This window comes from Talpa europaea (assembly GCF_964194135.1).
Source record: "Talpa europaea genome assembly, chromosome: 5".
In the NCBI taxonomy this organism is placed as follows: Eukaryota; Metazoa; Chordata; class Mammalia; order Eulipotyphla; family Talpidae; genus Talpa; species Talpa europaea.
The window spans coordinates 51,880,714-51,900,925 of NC_140071.1; the positions used below are offsets into that span (position 1 = coordinate 51,880,714).

General features: G+C 39.9%; 1 protein-coding gene across 2 annotated transcripts in view; it reads right to left on the reverse strand.

The window, feature by feature from the left end:
• OCLN (occludin) overlaps positions 1–19,227 on the reverse strand; it is a gene marked incomplete at both ends in the record, with an annotated part of 40,390 nt that extends 21,163 nt beyond the window's left edge. The window contains 3 exons of one of the 2 annotated variants that reach the window (XM_084233579.1): positions 11,012–11,173; positions 14,371–15,049; positions 19,178–19,227. In XM_084233579.1, the coding sequence (XP_084089705.1) occupies positions 11,012–11,173; positions 14,371–15,049; positions 19,178–19,227 (891 nt within the window). The remainder of the gene's footprint in view (positions 1–11,011; positions 11,174–14,370; positions 15,050–19,177) is intronic. The other variant, XM_084233580.1, reaches the window with a different exon arrangement.
• Between the last annotated feature and the right edge of the window lie 985 nt (positions 19,228–20,212).

Consider the following 20,212-nt stretch of genomic DNA (forward strand, 5'->3'; position numbering starts at 1 on the left):
AAAGTAGATACTCCCAAAAGAACAAATCCCACACATGAAGGGCCAGGTTTGAGTTAGCGATCACAATGTCCCCTACCCAAATGCATGGTGCCCACAGGGAAATAATAACAGATACCAGCAAAGACGAATTCTGAAACTCCTAGGAGTCGAGGAGTTACGAAGGCCTTTGGGAGGGCTGAGAAACCTTAAACCGCAGTTAGTGTGAACCTCAGCAACACTCTTGTTCACGGCCCCGTTCTAGGAGGGAAACCCTGACACTGCATTACAATTCTCAAGCAGTTTACACCAGCACTTTCCAAGTGTCCAGCAAGGCATAGAACACCTTGATTGGCACAGCAAATCACCCTCTAGGGTTCCAAATCCTTGGGTTTATTCTAGTACTCTGTACAACTTCATCATTTTCTAAGTATACCTTATGAGAAGTCATTCAAATGCTCACTGGGGTTCTCAGCGTTAACAGATGCAGCTTGGCTTTGCAATGATCCTCAAAGCTGGTTCCCAGACCAGCAACAGCATCATCTGGGAATTTATTAGAAATTTATCAGGTCCCATTCCAGAGCTCCCAAGTGCCTGGGGATGGGGTCCAGCAAGCTGTTTAAACCAGGTGATTCTCACAGCTTGAAACCCATTGATGGAGGACATTTTCCTCCATGCACAAACAACTGCCCTGTTTAGACCTTCAGTTATACCTACAGATAATTTAACATTAACTCGATTTAGTATTGGAAATTCAGGATTTCTGCTTTCAGAGGGTCACAAGGACACTCACCAGCTCTAGTACACGCTCTACCTCACCTTCCGTTACAATTCTGAAAACTGGCTCACCTGGCCTGCAGGCCCACCTGTTCATTCACAGCAGTGCTGGAACACACAGGACCTCTGTACTCCACTCTGGTCAGTTCTAAGTCTGTAGATAGACAGGGCACCTCCACTGTCATTCCATTTTGTGCTAGCTAAGCTCACAGATAACAGTGAAATCTTCCCCCACATGAAAGCCTACTATACCAATAAGCAGTAGGTGGCCCACGGGTCTGCTTTTACAGTTGAAGAATGCATGTACTGATTAAAAAAAAACAGTCAAGCTTCTTCAGACGTCTACTGCTGATTACCAACATTGCCCTGCCCCAGCTACCCATCCCGCGCATACCTGTGCCCCACTCTCATGCGTGCTACGCGATGATATGTGGCTCACATACACCCTTCAGAAAAACATTTGTTTTTATCTCAACTGGTAGCAGGCTTATAAGAGGAAGATTAAGTTAAACTGCCACCAACAATCAACGTATTCACAGTTTGGGTTCCCACATCCAACCTTCCTTATTTAAGCACATCACTGTGAATACTAACCGTCATTACACCAGCACAGAATGTCTTTTGTGCGGGTCCTGACTAAGCCCTTAATCATTACAGCATCAGCATATCTGAGAGGGAACTTTTATTTTTTCCCTTCACACATGAGGAACCTATTACATGAACAGACAAAACCACCTTGGGGCAAAGTGATTCTCTTCATCACAGTCCAAAGAAACCAAAGGCTAGCTAAGGCTTACCACTAAGGACACAGTCAAAGCTGCACTCTCAGGACTTCCTTCCTCCCTTCTCTACACCCACCAGCTTATCTCGTAGGCTTCTACCTTGATAGTGAATGCTGGGAATGATGCTGCAGAAATGTTGCATTGTAATATCAGAAACTTAGAAAATTCTAGAAATAAGCAACCTAAATAACAAACTTAGCTTTTAGATTTAAGTACTTACTACTTAAAAATAGATCTTATTTAGTAGATTTCATTTACTGGTAACAATGGAGAAATGAGTTTATGGAATGTTCTCTTCAAACTTAGTCTATTCCTGCGTTAGATGTAAAGCAGGGCCTCCCCTGGTGTCGCAGCAGTTGAGCACTGGGCTGTGAAGCTGCCCGCAGGCTCTGCAGTGTGGGTTTGATCCCCAGCCGCTGGGAGGGTCCCACATGGCGTGACAGACCCCTCCTGCCACGCCCGCTGCTCCCCTCAGCAGTGTATTTCGTTGGTCTGCCTGTTCTGTTCCCCACTCTGCCTCTGGTGAATTCTCACACCTTCCCACGCTTCTGACTATACCCAGTGCTTGTATAAATGAATAAATAAATCTTTAAAAAAAAAATGTAAAGCATATAGCAATAACAAGAAAATCTGCAAACTGAGACATGCAGAAAATATTCCCGGAGAACTGACATGCTGATTTGTAGTAAAGATAGACACTTGGGCCTCCCTGGTGGTGCAAGGGGTTAAGAGGCAACCTATGAAGCTATCCGCAGCTATGCAGCACAAGTTCAATCCCCAGCCAGGGAGCTACCCACATGGCGCAGCAGACCTCTCCTGATTCGCCCACTGCTCCCCTCAGCAGTGTATTTCAGCCAATCTAGCTGTTGTGTTCCCCACTCTGTCTCTGGTGAATCCTCTCATCCCCCACACATCTGGCCTGTACCCAGTTTCTTGTATGCATAAATAAAACTTAAAAAAAAAAGACACTTTACACATGTATTATCTCATTTTAATCTGTCAGCTTTACTAAGTACTATTTTTCACAGTTCTACTGGCAAAAATACCCCCGAGGCTCAGAGGACCTAAGAGGGGGAAAAATACACCAAAATACAAGTTACAAAGGCAAATATAATACTTGTCCCGCTGATTAGTTTCTCAGGTCTCAAACAAATTAAACAAGCTCTCTGCAAATCTTAGTTTCTCCTTTTTTCAGAATAACACACTGTAAAATTTGCAATTAGAATAAAAATGTATTAAGTGTCTAACTTTCGTTGGCTTCTTAGGAAACTCTTTTGTTGTGATTTTTTTAGCTTCGTTGCCAAAATTAAGACATGAAGCTCAAACCCACTCAGTCTGATGTACTAACTGAAAAGAGCACCAAGAAAGCAGAGGCTAAGCTTCTATTCCTGACTCATCACGTATCCACTAACAAGTGCATTCTTACCAGTGAGCCCACTGACAGAGCTTCCACTTCCTTCATTATTCACAAGAAGACTGGATGACTTCACCCTGAGGTGCCATACTGCTCCCAACTACTGCTTTCTAAAGATTTATTTATTTGTGCATACAAGAGCCAGGGTATAGGCCAAAGATACAGGGGCTAAGAGGATTCACCTGAGACAGAGTGGGGAACAGAACAGGCAGACTGACTGAAATACATTGCTGAGGGGAGCAGTGGGCGAGACAGGAGAGGTCTGCTGTGCCATGTGGGTAGCTCCCTGGCTGGGGATCAAACTCGTGCTACAAAGGCTGTGAATTGCTTCATAGTGTGGTGCTTAACCCCCTGTGCAATCAGGAAGGCCCCCAACTACTGCTTTCTTTTACTTTACCAAAGCCAGATCAAAATGTATTCATAGCATCACATGAAACTGAATTTCTTAACCTTTACTTACTATTTTACCAGACTATAGCATATATTAATAAAAATTAATACACATACACAAGTGTTACTATCAACTCTTAATATTTACTGCAAGGGTATGCTCTTCCAAAGTCAGATTCTGGCTGTAAGAATTTACTCTAGAAAAATTGAAAATATAACTTGATGCTTATATTTATGACCTCCTGGAAATTCAGTTGAGGAAGGGAGATTTGAATACTAAGATTAACATGAAATACTCGTCTTAAAAGGGGCTAGTTCCTCGAACTCAACTCTGGCCTACATGGCCAAACAACCCCTCCACTGGCATTCTCAGTTTACTGGCAGGACACAGTTTCTTAGAGCATAGTCCCTGACCTTGTGAGAGATCTGGCAGGGGAAGAAGTGGATCCAAGCAGCATTGAATCTCTCTGTGGGAGGACCCAGCAGAGGACTGAGGGGCACTGGGACACTCAAAGCTGCTATTCAAATTGCACTTTGAAATTGTACCTGATCTGATGACATAAAAGACAAGGGGGAATTAAAATGGATTTGGGTAGCACATATTCAGAGAGTACACAATGTCTACAAAGCATCTCCTCCCTCCACACAGCAAGCATGGGAGCTACCATGTGCTACGCTGTGTGAGGAGGGCCCTGCTCCTGGCCATGGTGGGTTAGTTAGGGGGAGGATGCATGTGACCCCCGCTGACTCAGTCAGGGCTTTTCCCAATCCAGTCATACATGAAACACTAATGTAAAAAACTCAAGAGCTCTAAGAGGCTCTTCTCAGAGAGAGAACGAACTCAGCCCAGTGAGAAAGAAATCAATTGTGAAAAAAACAAGTCCTCATGGTTTGTAAATTCCTTAATTTACTTGTTCCTGACACAGAGCCACATACCTGCTGTCTGTGCCATAAAAGTTTCAACTCTTTCTAGGATTTCATGAGTTACCTCCCAAAATCTTGCAAATAAATCCTTCTTTTTCTCTATGCTAATTTAAGTTGTTTGTGTCACCTGTAACTAGAAGAATGCTAATTCACACAATGTCAAAAATTCTGTCTTTTCTGCAGTCAGCTGATTTTCTTTCAATATCCCTATAAATTCACACTTTTACTGGTCATGTTCACTTCCTCATACACATCTCACATCTATTTGGAGAGGCAGGTAATATGTAATACTACCCAATTTTACAGATAAAGAAACTAAAGTTCAGAAGGGTAAATGTTTGCCAAAAGGTGCTGGGATCAGGACTCAAACCCAGTCTTAAGGACCAGTGCTAGGCATTGGCTAGGCATTCTCTCCAACAGATTTTCCTGAATACATACAGTATTATTCAAAAATAACTGAACTGGGGCCTCCCTCATGGCACAAGGACTAAAGACACAGCACTATCAAGCTATTACCAGCCACTGCAACTTGAGTTCAATCCCCAGCCTGGGAGCTGACCTCATGGCACAGCAGACCTCTCCTATCTCAACCGCTGTTCCCCTCAGCAGTGTACTTCAGTCAGTCTACCTGTTCTGTTCGCCACTCTGTCTCTGGTGAATCCTCTCACCCTCTACACCTCTGGCCTGTACCCCACTTCTTGTATGCATAAGTAAGTAAATCTTTAAAAAAAAAAAGGAAGTAAACAAAATTTAAAAAAACGATCACTACAGTGTTATCTGTAATAGCAAACAACCAAAAGCAATCAAATGTCTATGAATAGGGGAATGATCACGGTGCTGCTATACAGCTACAAAACCAACAAGTGTCTATATACTGTGTTAAAAGTTATTAAATAGCCCCAAAGGAAAACTGAAGAAAAGGAACATTTTCCTTCCTTTTTTTGATATTATTGTTACTTTGTTATTTAAAAAATCATATTACTTTTACATTAAGAACTTCAAGCAGGGGCCTCCCTGGTGGCGCAAGCACTATGGAGCTATCCACAGCTACTGCAGCACGAGTTCAATCCCCAGCCAGGGAGCTGACCCACATGGCACAGCAGACCTCTCCTGTCTCACCCTCTACTCCCCTCAATCAATCTGCCTATTCTGCTCCCCACTCTGCCTCTGGTGAATCCTCTCACCCCCCAGCACCTCTGGCCTGCACCCCAGTTCTTGTATGCATAAATAAATAAACCTTTAAAAAAAAGAATTTCAAGTAAACCATTATTTAAAATAGTCAAAAGTGGGGAAAATACAGTATATAATAATAGGGATTGTCCAAATACACCACTTATAAAAGGTGTATGGAAGCAGAATTCATGCATTAGTGCTTGTTGTACAAATTGGCACAACTCCAATGAAGAGCAATTTCTCAGTATGTATCAAAATTATAGATGTAAATATCCTTTGAACTAGTAAAATTACTCTGGAAAATCTATCCCACTAAAGTATACATGCCCCTCTCGTCTTCAAAGTCAGAAATAAGGAAACAAGTCCTCTTCTTGTTACATCTTTCTGACCCACTCTTCTTTTCTCGTCCACTTTTGAGGATCTTCTAATTAGGGGGATATATCCATATAATCCAGGATATCGCCCTACTTCAAGGTCTATAGCCTTAATTACATCTGCAAAGTCCTTTTTGGCATGTAAGGTGACATATTCACAGGTTTGAGGGATTACGAGTTAAACATTTTAAAAAATATTAAAATACAAAGTTGTTACACAGATATATATACAAATTATACAAAATGACTTTTTAAAAACAGTATCAGTTTGGGGCCTCCCAAACTGCAGTGGTTGAGTGCTGGGCTACGAAGCTGTTGAGTGGTGCAGTGGTTGAGTGCTGGGCTACGAAGCTGTCCGCAGCCTCTGCAGCGCCGGTTTGATCCCCGGCCACGGGGTGAGGGTCCCACATGGTGCGCAGACCTCCCTGCTGCCCGCTGCTCCCTCAGCAGTGTATTTCAGTCAGTCTGCCTGTTCTGTTCCCCACTCTGGCTCTGGTGAATTCTTTCACCCTCCCGCACTTCTGACTGTACCCAGTGCTTGTATAAATAAATTAAAAAAATAGTATCAGTTTGTAATATAAAATAGCAAATGTATCCATCAAGAGATTGGGCCAGAAGAAGTAAGGAAAGATCACCAAGATACACTTTTAAGTAAAAGGCACAAGATGCAAGTGGAATATGATCAGTATGCAGACTTTCATGTAAACAGACACACACAACAAAAAACCAGGAGTGGGCCTCCCCTGGTGGCGCAGGCGGTTGAATGATCCCGGCCGGCCAGCAAGGGTCCCACAAGGCGTGGCAGACCTCTCCTGTCTCACCCGCTGCTCCCCTCAGCAGTGTATTTTGTCAGTCTGCCTGTTCTGCTCCCCGCTCTGTCTCTGGTGAATCCTCTCACCCTCCCATGCATCTGGCCTGTACCCCTGTTCTTGTATAAATAAATAAATAAATCTTAAAAAAAAAACAGGGAGTTATTTTTCTTTGGTTTTATTTTCAAAAAATATAAAAATGAAAGGAGTGGTAAGAAACTACAAAGAATACCTATGAAAGAGTGGAAGATGGTGGGGGCAAGAGACACAGAAATAGGTAGCTGTAAACACAAGATGACAGTTTTACCTAAAATGCTTCTTTATTTTAATAGACACTGGGCTTTCAAAAAAGGAATAATTAGAATGTTTTTATCTGACCAAGAAATACAAAATTATTTCTGTATAATTCACATAATTCCATTTATGTGAAGAATAGGTAAAACTAACTCATGTGATAGAAATAAATACCTTCTGGGAATAATGACTAAGAAGAATGAGGACACCTTGGTCACTGGAATGTTCTATACCTTGATCTGGGTGATGGTTACATGAGCAAAGATAGATAAAAATTCACCAAATCATACAAATAAATTAATACACTTAGTGTACTTTTCTTCACTGTATTACACTTCAATTCAATTTTTAACTATCAAAAATGTTTCTGAGGAATATATAACAAGATAAAAAGTTTATAGTGTTAAAGAAAAAAGGTAGGATTTTACACTGATAGGGAATATAAGTATACTTCTGATTATGTTAGGGGGAAAAGAATGTCCTAAAGCTAATTCCATATAGGCTTTGTGGACTCCATCCCCACCCCAGGCCAAAGCCAAAGACACTGGGAACTCCAAATCCCATCACCACCAAAGGGAAGGTGGCTGGAACCTGAGGATGGGGTTAAGCAGCCAGGTTGGAATAAAGCCAGACACGTGGGTTTTGGAGGGGTCCCCCATTTTGACTCTCCGCCAGCTCTCAGCGTCCGGCCAGCGCTGAGAGTGCCTTTGGGTTTCCAGGTCGGCGGATCGGGTAGGACGCATTAAAGACTTTATTTCCCTATTTTCTCCCTGAGTTGTACATTTTCCTTATTTCCTTTTCCCTTGTAAATAAACCTTTTATTAACCTTTTGTGTGTGCCTGTAGTGGAGTATTAATAAGTCCCTTGTAAGCGCGCAGGCGAGGACCCACAGCGAGGCAACCCGTTCAATATCGGGGCTGCCCTATAACAATTAGAGCTAAGTGGAAGGGAAGATAAGGATTAAAGAAAATATACCAATATGGTAACACAAGGTGGTAGAATTTCCTTTACACATTATTGTATTTTCAAAATTCTCTACAGCTATTACATTGTGTGTGTTTTTCTTCAATTCAGTTAAAGTACCAACTAGAGTTGGGGTTTAAGGGCATAAAAATTAAATTCCTCACATTTAAAGAAAAGAACCTCAAAAAGTTTAAAAGACAACATTATATGAAATGAAGTGAGTGACAACTACAAAGAATCAGGTTAACACTGAGTTCGCAAACATAGCCTATTTTACAAAGAACAAGATGTCCCAGAAAGGAGGGGGCGGGAGGACAACCCTAAGAATTCCTAGGAATGCAGAGAAACCATTGTGCTGAAGATTCAGAGACAGGAAATTATAAAGTTGCATGTTTTCACACTGATAATATAAGAGCTGAAATCTGTTTAAAACTGTAAAGGTTCAGCTTTTAAGGTACCTCTGCTCTGGGTTTCCCAATACAAAAGATTTTAAGAATCCAAAGAAGGTAGTAAAATAATGAATAGCTAGAGACTAATTTTTAGGGAGGAAGTAAACTAATCCAGTAGCAAATTAATTGTTCCTTTAGTAAGTTTTCCCCCTTCCCCCTGCAAACAAAGCATTATTAGATATAAGGTATATTCTCTTAGTTCTCAACAATTAGAATTCACATTTTAATCCTCACTTAGTACAAGTAACTAACTCTAGATCCTCTTCCACTATTTTAAGTGAAGATTATTTTTATGGTATTAATTTCTAAAGATCAAAAAGAAGACCCATTCATACACTGCGCTGTTAAGCCCTTTAAATGCAGCATTGAACATTTCTACTTCAGCAGCTACATTATCAGAATGAAACTAATTCAAACAGAATACTGCCTAAAACCAGAGAAAGGAGAGTAAAAGGCTGCATCTTGTTGTTAAAAGTAAATTCCTGAGAATGTGGAATTAAATTCAGCAAAGTGAACTTGGGAAGGGGAAGGGACTAAAAGGAAAAGCAAAGTGCCCAAAACCACTTTCACATATTTCAAATGGCCTTTCTTGGGCTGTTTAGCTGGAAAAACTGAAGGAAGAGGAAAATAAGGTATTTTCAAGTGATCAAGTGATATGAAATATTCATGTGCAAAAAAGAAAACATTCATGTGCTCAAAAATCAAACATCTTCTATTCAACAGATGACTCCACATTTCATGCAACAAAACATTTATTAATACAGAGAAACTATGGGATACACATAACCAACAGGCTGGGATCAAATTCCCAGAGATTCAATGAGAAAGCATTACAAACACCACGCCTTTTCAAAAGCTAACTCCTTTCAGCTTCATTAGCATTTCCTCCAGAAGCAATTATGATTGTCTTTTACAAAATTATCAAAAAAGCACCTAGAACTGATTAAACCTACATGGCAGTAAAAGAAAATAAGAAACCAAAGTTCACTGGACTCTACCACAGCGCTAGTCTCTCTCTCTTTTTTTTTAAGGGCTCTCGAAACTGTAAGTAAACAAATCCAACAGCCAGTGAAAACTGACACACCCAGAAACTCTCATCGAAACATTTACTTCATAGTTCACAACAGACTGTCCTATTCCATCTACAGGTGGCCTTGCCTGGAGCTAAAGGTCAAAAGAAAAACACTCCTTAACACCTTCATGCTTTATGGAAGGGGAAAAAAAAGCAGGCTCGGAGCAGAAGAGAGGAACAACAGGAACTAACACTTCAGTGGCACATACACTGATTTTCCTAAGAGACTTCATTCTTGCTTAATTAGAAAGAAATTCATCTACTATTTCTAGATTTCTTTAAAACTCAAGACATACAGGACAGTCAGACTAAAGGACCCTTTAAAATGAGGCATATCTATATGCCTGACATGATCAGCTGTGACCCCCCACTTTCTCCCTCTCCCCACCTTTCCTCTCCACTCTACTCACCAAAACAAACCTACCCTGGAAACTAGTGTCCAGGAGGCTTAATTGTCATGGCAAGAAATCAATCTCCTCAAAGAAACCTATAGTGACAGTTGCTAAGGTTGTTTCTAAGAGAATTCTATCAGAGAATTTCCAAGAAAGAGGCCCACTCCAAATATCTCTAAAGACAGATTAGGCACCAGTAAGAGACATTTGGGAGACATGTCTGGAGAGACTTTCTGGGCCCTCAGCAAATCATATCAAAAAAGGGAGCCAGGGCCTCCCCTGGTGGCGCAGCGGTTGAGCACTGGGTTGCGAGGTTGCCCGCAGCCTCTGCAGCGCCAGTTGGATCCCCGGCCACCAGCGAGGGTTCCACAGGAAAAAAAAGGGGAGCCAGCCAGGGCCTCCTCTGGTGGCGCAGGCGGTTGAGCGCAGCGCTGCGAAGCTGTCCACAGCCTCCGCAGTGTGGATTCAATCCCGGCCAGCCGGTGAGAATCTCACATGGTGCAGCAGACCTCTCCTCGCCCGCTGCTCCCCTCAGCAGTGTACTTCAGTCAGTGTGCCTGTTCTGTTCCCCACTCTGTCTCTGGTGAATCCTCTCACCCTCCCATACATCTGGTCTGTACCCCAGTTCTTGTATGCATGAATAAATAAATCTTAAAAAAAAAGGGGGGGAGCCACCCAGTGATAGGATTAACAGTATACACAAAAAAGGAAATTGTTCTAATCTCTCTCTCTCTCTGCCTCACCAAAGTATTCCACAAATAGTTCAGAATTATTCATTTCATGTGATTTGCCAGGCTATTAAGCAGATAAAAAGTTTAAAGGTTTGCCACCTGTTACCACTCCAAAAATACCCTTGCCAACCTTGACCCAAGACAGCAAGCATCCTGCGCAATGGTGTTTCCCTCCAAAATTATAAGCAGAAAAATAAAAGGGAACAGGGGAAAAACTGTTGTTTTGCATAGTCCCAGGCCTTTCTTTCCACATGATTCCTCTTCAGCGCCTAGATCCACCTCTTAAAAATGGAAATATGACTTTACCTTGTAGTAAAACATTTTGTACTTATCCCACTTTCTTAAAGTTCTGAGTAATACTGACAGCACCACTTTTGCAACATATGCAAACAGTAATTCTAAACTTGAAACACTAAAAGTCAAGTTTAAAAACAGAACCCTGGGGATTTAATGAATAATTGGGTGTTTGCTATTTTTTTTTCTACACTTACCCACTCTTCAACATCAGGAGGCTGTTCATCATAATGATGTTCCTTGTCCCACAAAATATTTGACTTGTCATAGCGGTCCATCTTTCCTCGGGTTCGTACAGCAAAGAAAATTATTAAAGCAAAAGCCACAATAACCATGAACCCCAATACAATGGCAATGGCCTAGGAAGAAATTAAAGGTATGAACATAATTAGATTTTGGCTACTCACTTTATCCCCACCCACCCTCCACGAATTATTCAAATCTTCATTTACCTTAGACCCTACTAAACAGCTGTGGTTAATTGATATAAAACTGATGCAAATGGTTACATTATCAGAATAAGAGGGGAAAGTAGGTAATATAAAGCCCACGCCACTTGGGCTAAAGCTAATAAAACACACACACAACCCGATTCAATCTTCAGAACAGGCTTAAAGTTAGGTACTAGCATCCCCCCACCTTAGAACTACAGAGAATTACTTTCAAACCTTGAGCACCATTGGGCCACATTTTAATAAAAAGATAACAATGGCCAGTAAATTAATTTATACTTTTGAAAGGTTGTATAATGGTCTCAAAAGTAGCTTTTAAAATCCAGTCATTGTTAATAATTTTGTTCTTAACACACGCTTTGGCAAATATGTTTTATACTGAAAAGGCATTTTCAATCTAAAAAGGACCTACTTTACCATAAATTATGCAGACATGATCTAACAGAGCCATAAATTAGAGAAAAGGGACTAAATAAGTCATTTATTATGGCAGGTTTCTCTATTTTAGAAATCTTTTGTGTACTTACTAGCAAGGCTCCTGGGACAAGTCTTCCCAGTGTCTGACAGGTTTATTAAGTGATACACTAGAACTAGGCACTTGGAATTGAGGCAGGTACAGGACTCTGCCCTGGATGTCTACTAATGGGTATCAAGATCTCGCTCTACAGTGATATCCTTTCCCAAAGAAGACAGGTTTGGGGTGTTCAGAGGATGGGAGTGTGATAAATAGGAGCACAAACTCTCAGTCTTATTTACCACAGTACATATGAATGTCAACAACATTCTGACAATCTGCATTTGCAGAAAATACATTTCAGTCTTCAAAATAACAGTAGTTATTGTAGAATATCTAACCCCAGAAGAATGATTCATTCAGGTAAAAGAATGGGATTCCTGAGATAGTGTAAGGAATTATTAATGACCCAAAATGATTTTCCTAAAATAACTAGGGTGACACATAGTTACTGAAGGCAGAGTTCCCAGCACCACCTGCATATATGAATCACCTGGAGATTTTTTTAAAATACTGAATTACACTCTGACGATTACAAAACACTTTGTAAAGACCTAAATAAATGGAAAGACAGCCCATGTTCATGGGTCAGGAGACTTATTGTAAAGATGACAATACTCCCCAAATTGATCTATGGGTTCAATGTAAGCCTTCAAAACCCTAGCCTGCCTTTTTTTTTTTTTTTTCAGAAACTGATTGACAAATGAGCCTGACATGCATTTGAAAATGCAACAACTCAAAAACTAGCCAAAACAAAGTTGGAGGATTCCCACCTCTCAATTTCAGAACTTATTACAAAGCTACATTAATCAAGACAGTATAGTAGTGGCATAAGAACAGAAATATATATAGTGGAATCATATTGAGATCCAGAAATAAATCCTCACATTTATGATCAATTCATGATTGACAACTACATGAAGACAACTGGAGAAATAGTGCTTTTATCAAATAATACCAAGATTTCTGGATATATACATGCAAAGACTATTGAACCCCTTTCTTATGCTAAGTGCAACACGAACTCAAATTAATCATAGACCTAACTATAAGAGTTAAATTATAAAACTCTTAGAAGAAAATGGGACTAAATCTTGGTGACCTTGAATTAGGCAAAGTGTCCTTAAATGTGACCAAAGAAAGCATAAGCAACAACAGAAAATGAAATTACACCTCCTCACCAAAATCGAAAAAAGTAAATAATTAGACCTCATCAAAATTAAAAGTCTATGCAAACAGGGCCTCCCCTGGTGGCGCAGCAGTTGAGCGCTGGGCTGCGAAGCTGCCCGCAGCCTCTGCAGCGCCTGTTGGATCCCCCCGCCACCTGCAAGGGTCCCACATGGAGCACAGACCTCTCCTGCCACGCCCGCTGCTCCCCTCAGCAGTGTGCTTCATCGGTCTGCCTGTTCAGTTCCCCGCTCTGGCTCTGGTGAATTCTCTCACCCTCCCACCCTTCTGACTATACCCAGTGCTTGTATAAATAAATCTTTAAAAAAAAAAAGTCTATGCCAACATACAGAAAATGAACAGAGAATGACAAAATGGAGAGAAAGCATTTGCAAATCATATGTATAAGGGATATGCATTCAGATAAAGAATTCCTATGATACAATAATAAAAATACAAATAGCCCAATTAAAAATGGGCAAAGATTCTGAAAAACCATTTCTCCAAAGGAGATATACTAATGGACAATAAGCACAAGATAATATGTTCAACATCATCAGCTATCAAGGCAATGAAAATCAGTACTAAAATGAGATACCACTTGAGAACAATTAGCATATCTAGAATGAGACAGACAAATGTAATACTGGTGAGAATGTGGAGAAACTGAAAATGTCATACATTTCTGGTAGATGGAAAATGATGCAACCCTTTTTTGGAAAGCAGTCTGGTAGTTCTTCAAAAGGTTAAACTCATGATCACCATAAGACCCAGCAATTTTACCCCTTGGCATAAAATTAAATTTAGTTATTAAATTAAGTTCACACAAAAACTTGTACACAAATATAGTGATTATTCCTAACAACCAATGTGGAAATCATCCAAATATCTATCAACTGATCACTGGATAAACAAAAAGTGGTGTATCCAAACAATATTCTGCAATAAAAAGGAGTGAAATACTATATACCATACCATGAATGAACCTTAAAAATGATAATGCTAAGGAAAGACGCTAATCATAAAAGAGCACATATTGTGTGATTTCATTTTTATGAAATATCAAGAATAGGCAAATCTATAGGATTAGTGGTTACCTAGGTCTAGAGAGGGTTAGGGATAGGAGGAAAGATTGCTAGTGGTTATAGAGTTTCTTTTTGGTGTCTGTGAAAATGTTCTAAAATTGACTATGGTAAATGAAAGTTATACAATTCTATAAATATAAATATATTAAAAACACTGAACTATTATTTAAATGGATGAATTATATGGTATATATTAAAGACATCTGACCCCTTTCCCCAACTCTGATTTAAGTAAAAGTGGGCTTCAGTAAATTTTTTCAAGGTTCTAAAGTGATTCCGAATTGAGAATCTTGGACCCAAGGAGAAAAAGAGAGGAAAAGAAACAAAATTACTCATACCTCCTGGGGATCCACCACACAGTAGTGATACAAATACTGATCCACATAGAGTCCTGTAGGTGTAGTTGCGTAGAACTGGTTGCAGAGGGCATATATTTGTGAGCTGTACATAGATCCGGAAGCTTGGGCAGTTGGGTTGACTCCCATTATATAGACAATTGTGGCAATAAACACCATGATGCCCAGGATAGCACTCATGATTATCACCGTTAAGTAGTATCTTCTTGTTCTAGATATTTCCGATCTTATAACGCTGGTAACAAATATTACTAATGCAGCAATAAAACAAAAGGCAGCCATGGTCAGCAGGAAGCCCTTGGCTGCTCTGGGATCTGTATAACTTCCTCCATAGCCATAACCATAGCCATAACCATAGCCATAGCCACTTCCGTAGCTACCAAAGCCACTTCCATAAGGGTAGCCTATACTACCTCCTAGTATGCCAGTTCCATAGCCTCTATCCCAGGCAAGTGTCGAGGCAACACAAGCAAATATGGCAATGCACATGACAATAATGAGCATAGACAGAATCCGAATTACTCCTGGAGGGGAGGTCCATTTGTAGAAGTGAAGAATTTCATCCTCTGGGTAGAAAGAATATGCCGGCTGAGAGAGCATTGGTCGAACGTGCATCTCTCCACCATATATGTCATTGCTTGGAGCATAATGACTGGGTTTGCTGAAACACACATGAAAACAATTGCAAGTTAGCACTTTTGGGTGGTAAGCAGAAAGCATGTATAAAGTACTGTAACTAATTTAAACAAACCATTGTAAATGAAACTTATCAGCAGTACTCCTTCACTGCAATGAAGCAATTTGTGACCTCCTCCCACAAATTCAAATATTGCAATTCCAGCCCCAATATGATAGCATTAGGAATGAGGCCTTTGGGAGGTAATTAGGTCATGAAGGTGAGATCTCATGAATGGGTCCTCAAAAAAAAAGGCCAGAGAACTCACTCACCTCTTCCCCAGAGGACTTAAACCCCAAAATGTGAGAAATAACCACTATGTCCACGGTACTTTGTTATAGTAATCCAAACTGACTGTGGCACTCACTGAACAGTAAGTTATCAGTTAATCAGAATCACCTGGAGGGTTTGTGAAAACACAAATTGTTTTCCCCAAGTTGCTAATTTTTCAGTTTTTGCTTATCCAGACCAGTTTCCAGATGATGCTGATGCTGCTGGTCTGTGAATTGTCCACTGAGAATGACTGTTCTAGTTTCTATGGAGTAGAGGCTCCCAAATTTCGCTGCATATTAGAATGACCTGGGAAAATGTGTCCGATGCCCCAGATGGAGCACTCCTTACCAGCAGAATCATAATTCCTGAGGATGGACCCAAGCAGGTTAGAACAATGGTGTCAAACTTACTCCCTGTGTGTCTTGAGACTGGTGCATTCAAATATGACACCTATACTGGCCTACCCATGGTCATGAGCAATTCCTGGCAAACTCACTCTCCTCCCTAACTAAGCACATCGATTCAGATCTTCATCTGAGAGCTGTTTACTATGGCTGTCGCTGAGGTTCACTGGAGACACAGCAATGGACAGTGCCACAGTCCAGGTCCCACAGAGTGTGGTCTGTCAGGATAGTAGCACATTAACCAAATCCCGACATGAGTTAAAGTCTTTTATGATAACAGTTATAAAATAAATCAAATATACAAGAGCTTATCGGGGTGATAGCCCCAAAATATATCTTGAAGCTCCTTTATAAACATACCTGATGAACTCAGTAATTTAATTACTGTCTGCTTGTGACAGACACAATGAATCTAAAAAGAAGGGGGCCTGAGAAGGCAAATTCCTAAACTAAAATTCAATTCCTAAACTAACCCCAGTGTCTTTTGTTTTTACTATCATTTCCAGATGACCTTGCTTTACTCCAGAGTAAGACATCTTCAGATAAAACCAAACTGATAATAAACTCTTGACATCTGACTATAAAACTAAGGCAGCCAGAAGGGCAGAGTGATGGGATGGGCAGGGTAGAGTGATGGGATGGGAGGGGAAGGGAAGAGATCCAACAGAATATGTGGATGACTATTGGGACACTAGGGGTAGGCATGGTGTGAAAACGCAAAACACGCAGAGGTTTGAAACTATAATCCCAAAAGCAGATACAATGATGTAAACCAATTTTACCTCAATAAACATAATTAGGGGGAAAAAAAAGAATGAAAGACATCTTACTACTGGGTGCTAACCATTTAAATTCAAAGAATTTACCTGAGTATATGAGAAGGTGAATAAAAAGGAAAGAGAAACCAGGGAGAATGCTAAGCTGGTCTTTGAAAATGTGAAGTATGAAAATTCTACAGCCCATTCATTCTACTTGCATATTTGGGTTCTCTCGGAGCTGCCCTGAAGAAGGAAGCTTTGAATATTCATGAACATGCATTATGGTACACACAAGCACTTATTTTTTTAGGGTTTATAACCAGGAATGGAATATCTGGTCACAGATTTTTTTTTTGTACCTTCAAATCTACCAGACAACATCAAACAGTTCTCCAAAGTGATGGTATCACTCATACATCCACTAACGGTATGATGTTCACAGCAGCATTGTTTATGATAATACAAAAGTGGGAACAGAGCAAATATTATCTACAGTAGAACAATAACTGTGATATATCCACATAGTGGAATGCTACAGACCTAGCCTATCTAACAGGGTGGCCATGAGCCACGTGGATCTACTGAGTATTTGCAATATGGGTGGGCCAAACTAAGATGTGTTGTTCAGTGTAAAGCACCAAGAGATCACAGGTGTAAAAAAACAATATAATACCACCAGGAGAAAACCCTAATGTTAACTATATATTTTGAATAATAATGATGTGTCAAAGTAGGTTCAACATTGTGGTGGGGGAAGAGATAAGAGAAGAGGTAATGCATGTGTGAGGGCAGGGGGCATATAGTAAATCTCTGTCTCTGTCTCTCAATTTTACTATGAACCTAAATCTTCAGAAAATTAAGACTAAAAAAATGCAAACTATCTCATGAATCAGTATTTGTCGAGATGTGTTTAATATACTGGGTTAAGAAAATAGATTAAAATTAATTTTTTTTAATATAGTTACAAGAAAATGTAAAATGAAGTACAAACATGAACAAATGTCAGAAGTAATGTCAAAAGTCAGAAGTAATGTCAAAAGAAGACAGAAAAGCACACACACATGTTATATGCATATAAAGTTTAAAAACAAGTAAAAGTGGACTGTTGTTCAGTTGTGGTAAGATAGAGAAAAATGAGTGATGATCGTAAATCATCAAAGTGGTTCCCAAGGAAAGAAGATCCAGGGAACAATTGAACTGTTTCTTTTAGACCTAGGTGATGGTTTTACTTTGTCTTTATTCATCTCTCATATACACATTCTGTACCCTTTTCTGTATTATACTTCACCATTGTTTACAAAAGCAACACAAAATTAATACCAGGTTAATGGCGCACTACCTAACTACTACTATTAATATATATTTAAAAACCAAGCTGTCATAAACAACTGCGTCTCACCAAATTCATATTACATAATAGGAGCACAACCCCTACTATAGCTATCAAGAAGGAAATTCCTACCAATGTCTGAAAATTTTTAAATTTAAGAACGCATTGTTAGATTCCCCCAATGACTAAAGAAGCCAAGAAGTCTCAACTTTGTTTCTTGTTCAATGTAACGGTAGGAATCGCTGTTAAAATTGATAACATGGAAACCAACAAGCTAAGTGAAAGTCAGTCACACATGACTATGTACAGAATGATTCTATTTATAGGACATATCCAGAACAAACAAATTAGAAACGGAAGGTAGGTTGGTGGGTTTAAATGGAGAGGGACTGCTGATGTGCAGGGGTTTTAGGCAGGGGGAGGATATAGTGTAGTGATAAATATCTTAAGTTCTTTTTTTTTTTATAGAGGCATGTTTATTTATTTATTTGTTTGTTTGTTTGTTTTGTTTATACATGCACTGGGTACAGTCAGAAGCGCAGGAGGGTGAGAGAATTCACCAGAGCCAGAGCAGGGAGCAGAGCAGGCAGAAGGACCGAAGCACACTGCTGAGGGGAGCAGCGGGCGGCAGGAGAGGTCTGCGCGCCATGTGGGACCCTCCTCTGGTGGCCGGGGAGCAGCCGGGGATCGAACCGGCGCTGCAGAGGCTGCGGGCAGCTTCGCAACCCAGCGCTCAACCGCTGCGCCACCGGGGAGGCCCAATATCTTAAGTTCTTAATGTTGCTGATAGGTCCTCGGAAACAGACTTTAAGAGAAAAGCAAGTCCTTGAATAACATTGTTTTGTTCAATGTTGGCCAAGATATTTTTTTTCCCTCATCAACATATGAATAAAACAACCCTATTTGAGGACCTGTAATACAGTAAAACAAGTGAACTGTCCATTCTAAATGGGTAAATTAGATGATACATGAATTTTATTTCAATAAAGGGGTTATTTTTGAAAGTGACAATACACTGTCAATAGTTATCTAAACAAGGCACTGATATGGAATGCTTGATATCATTTGTGAAAAACAAAAAGAGATAATATAAGCTTAAGGATATACTGAAGCAAACATTAGCAACAGGTGACAGTGGCTGCCACTCTAGAGAAAAATCATCCTGGCAGTTAAGGGTAAGAGGAAAACTCACTTTTCACTGCATATCCTTTGGTTCAATTTAAATTTACAAACGCGTATCATTTTATTTTTAAAAGCAAACAAACACTTACTAGGTGAAACTCTGTATTTTTCACGTGATTGATTTTTCTGAAAAGGAAAAAAACACCTAAAAGAAATATTTACTTACAATTCATCAGGTCTGTAAGGAGGTGGACTTTCAAAAGGCCTTGAGGACATGGCTGATGTCAATGGTCACCTGATCTTCCAGCTGAGCAATGCCTGGTGCCTCCCAAGATAAGCCAATCTAAGCAACATAAGTAGGGTAATGGCATTACTACCGAGCGCAGTTTCCTTGCATCACTAAGAAAACGAATGATACCAATCACACGTAACCTTTCACTCCATGGTTATTTCTCTTTCCTTCCCACTGCTATTTTTACATGTTGGACCATTAATTCCTTGAACACAGGAAATCACTGAGCACAGGAATCATTTAGCTACTCATTCTCAGAGCACTTCACATCATGTTTTACACATAGCTGGTATGCAAATATTGTTTAAAATTGAAATTCTAAGTTGTAGTAATAACAGTTCACAAAGCTTTTACAGAACAGATAAAAATGGCATTTTTAAAAAGAAATTGTCTCTTCAACAAACAAGGGAGATATGTAAAATAAAGGAAAATTTCTTAAAATGTTTCCTATTACTTTTCTAAGTTCATACAAAATGAGCCTACAAATAAAATGCATATATAGCAGTGTCCAGCACATACTAACCCCCAATGCAACAACACCATAATCTAATTGGCTAAAAAGATGTTTTTACATTAAAAATAATTACAAAATGCACCTAGGAATGGTGAGATGGGACATTTTCCCCTTATTTTCTTTTTCAAATCTGCAAAATTGAATGTAATTCTGCATAACAAGGAAAAAACTTTATCAAACATATATTTGTATGTGTCCTCTCAGAAAAAAAAGTGAATCATTTTTTCCTAAAATTCTTAAACATCTGAGAGATGAAAGTGCATCCACCATGGGAGCCTGTGAAAATTGAGTTTGAGAGACAATCTTTCAGAAGGTCACAAAGAAAACAGCAACTATAATAGGCATTTTGAGGACTGAACGACAAGATAAGGTGCAGTTTGGGGATAACAGAGAAGACACCGAATGGAGGAGGTGGAAACTAAATGGAAGAGAGAAATGGAGGGAGGAAGGACACA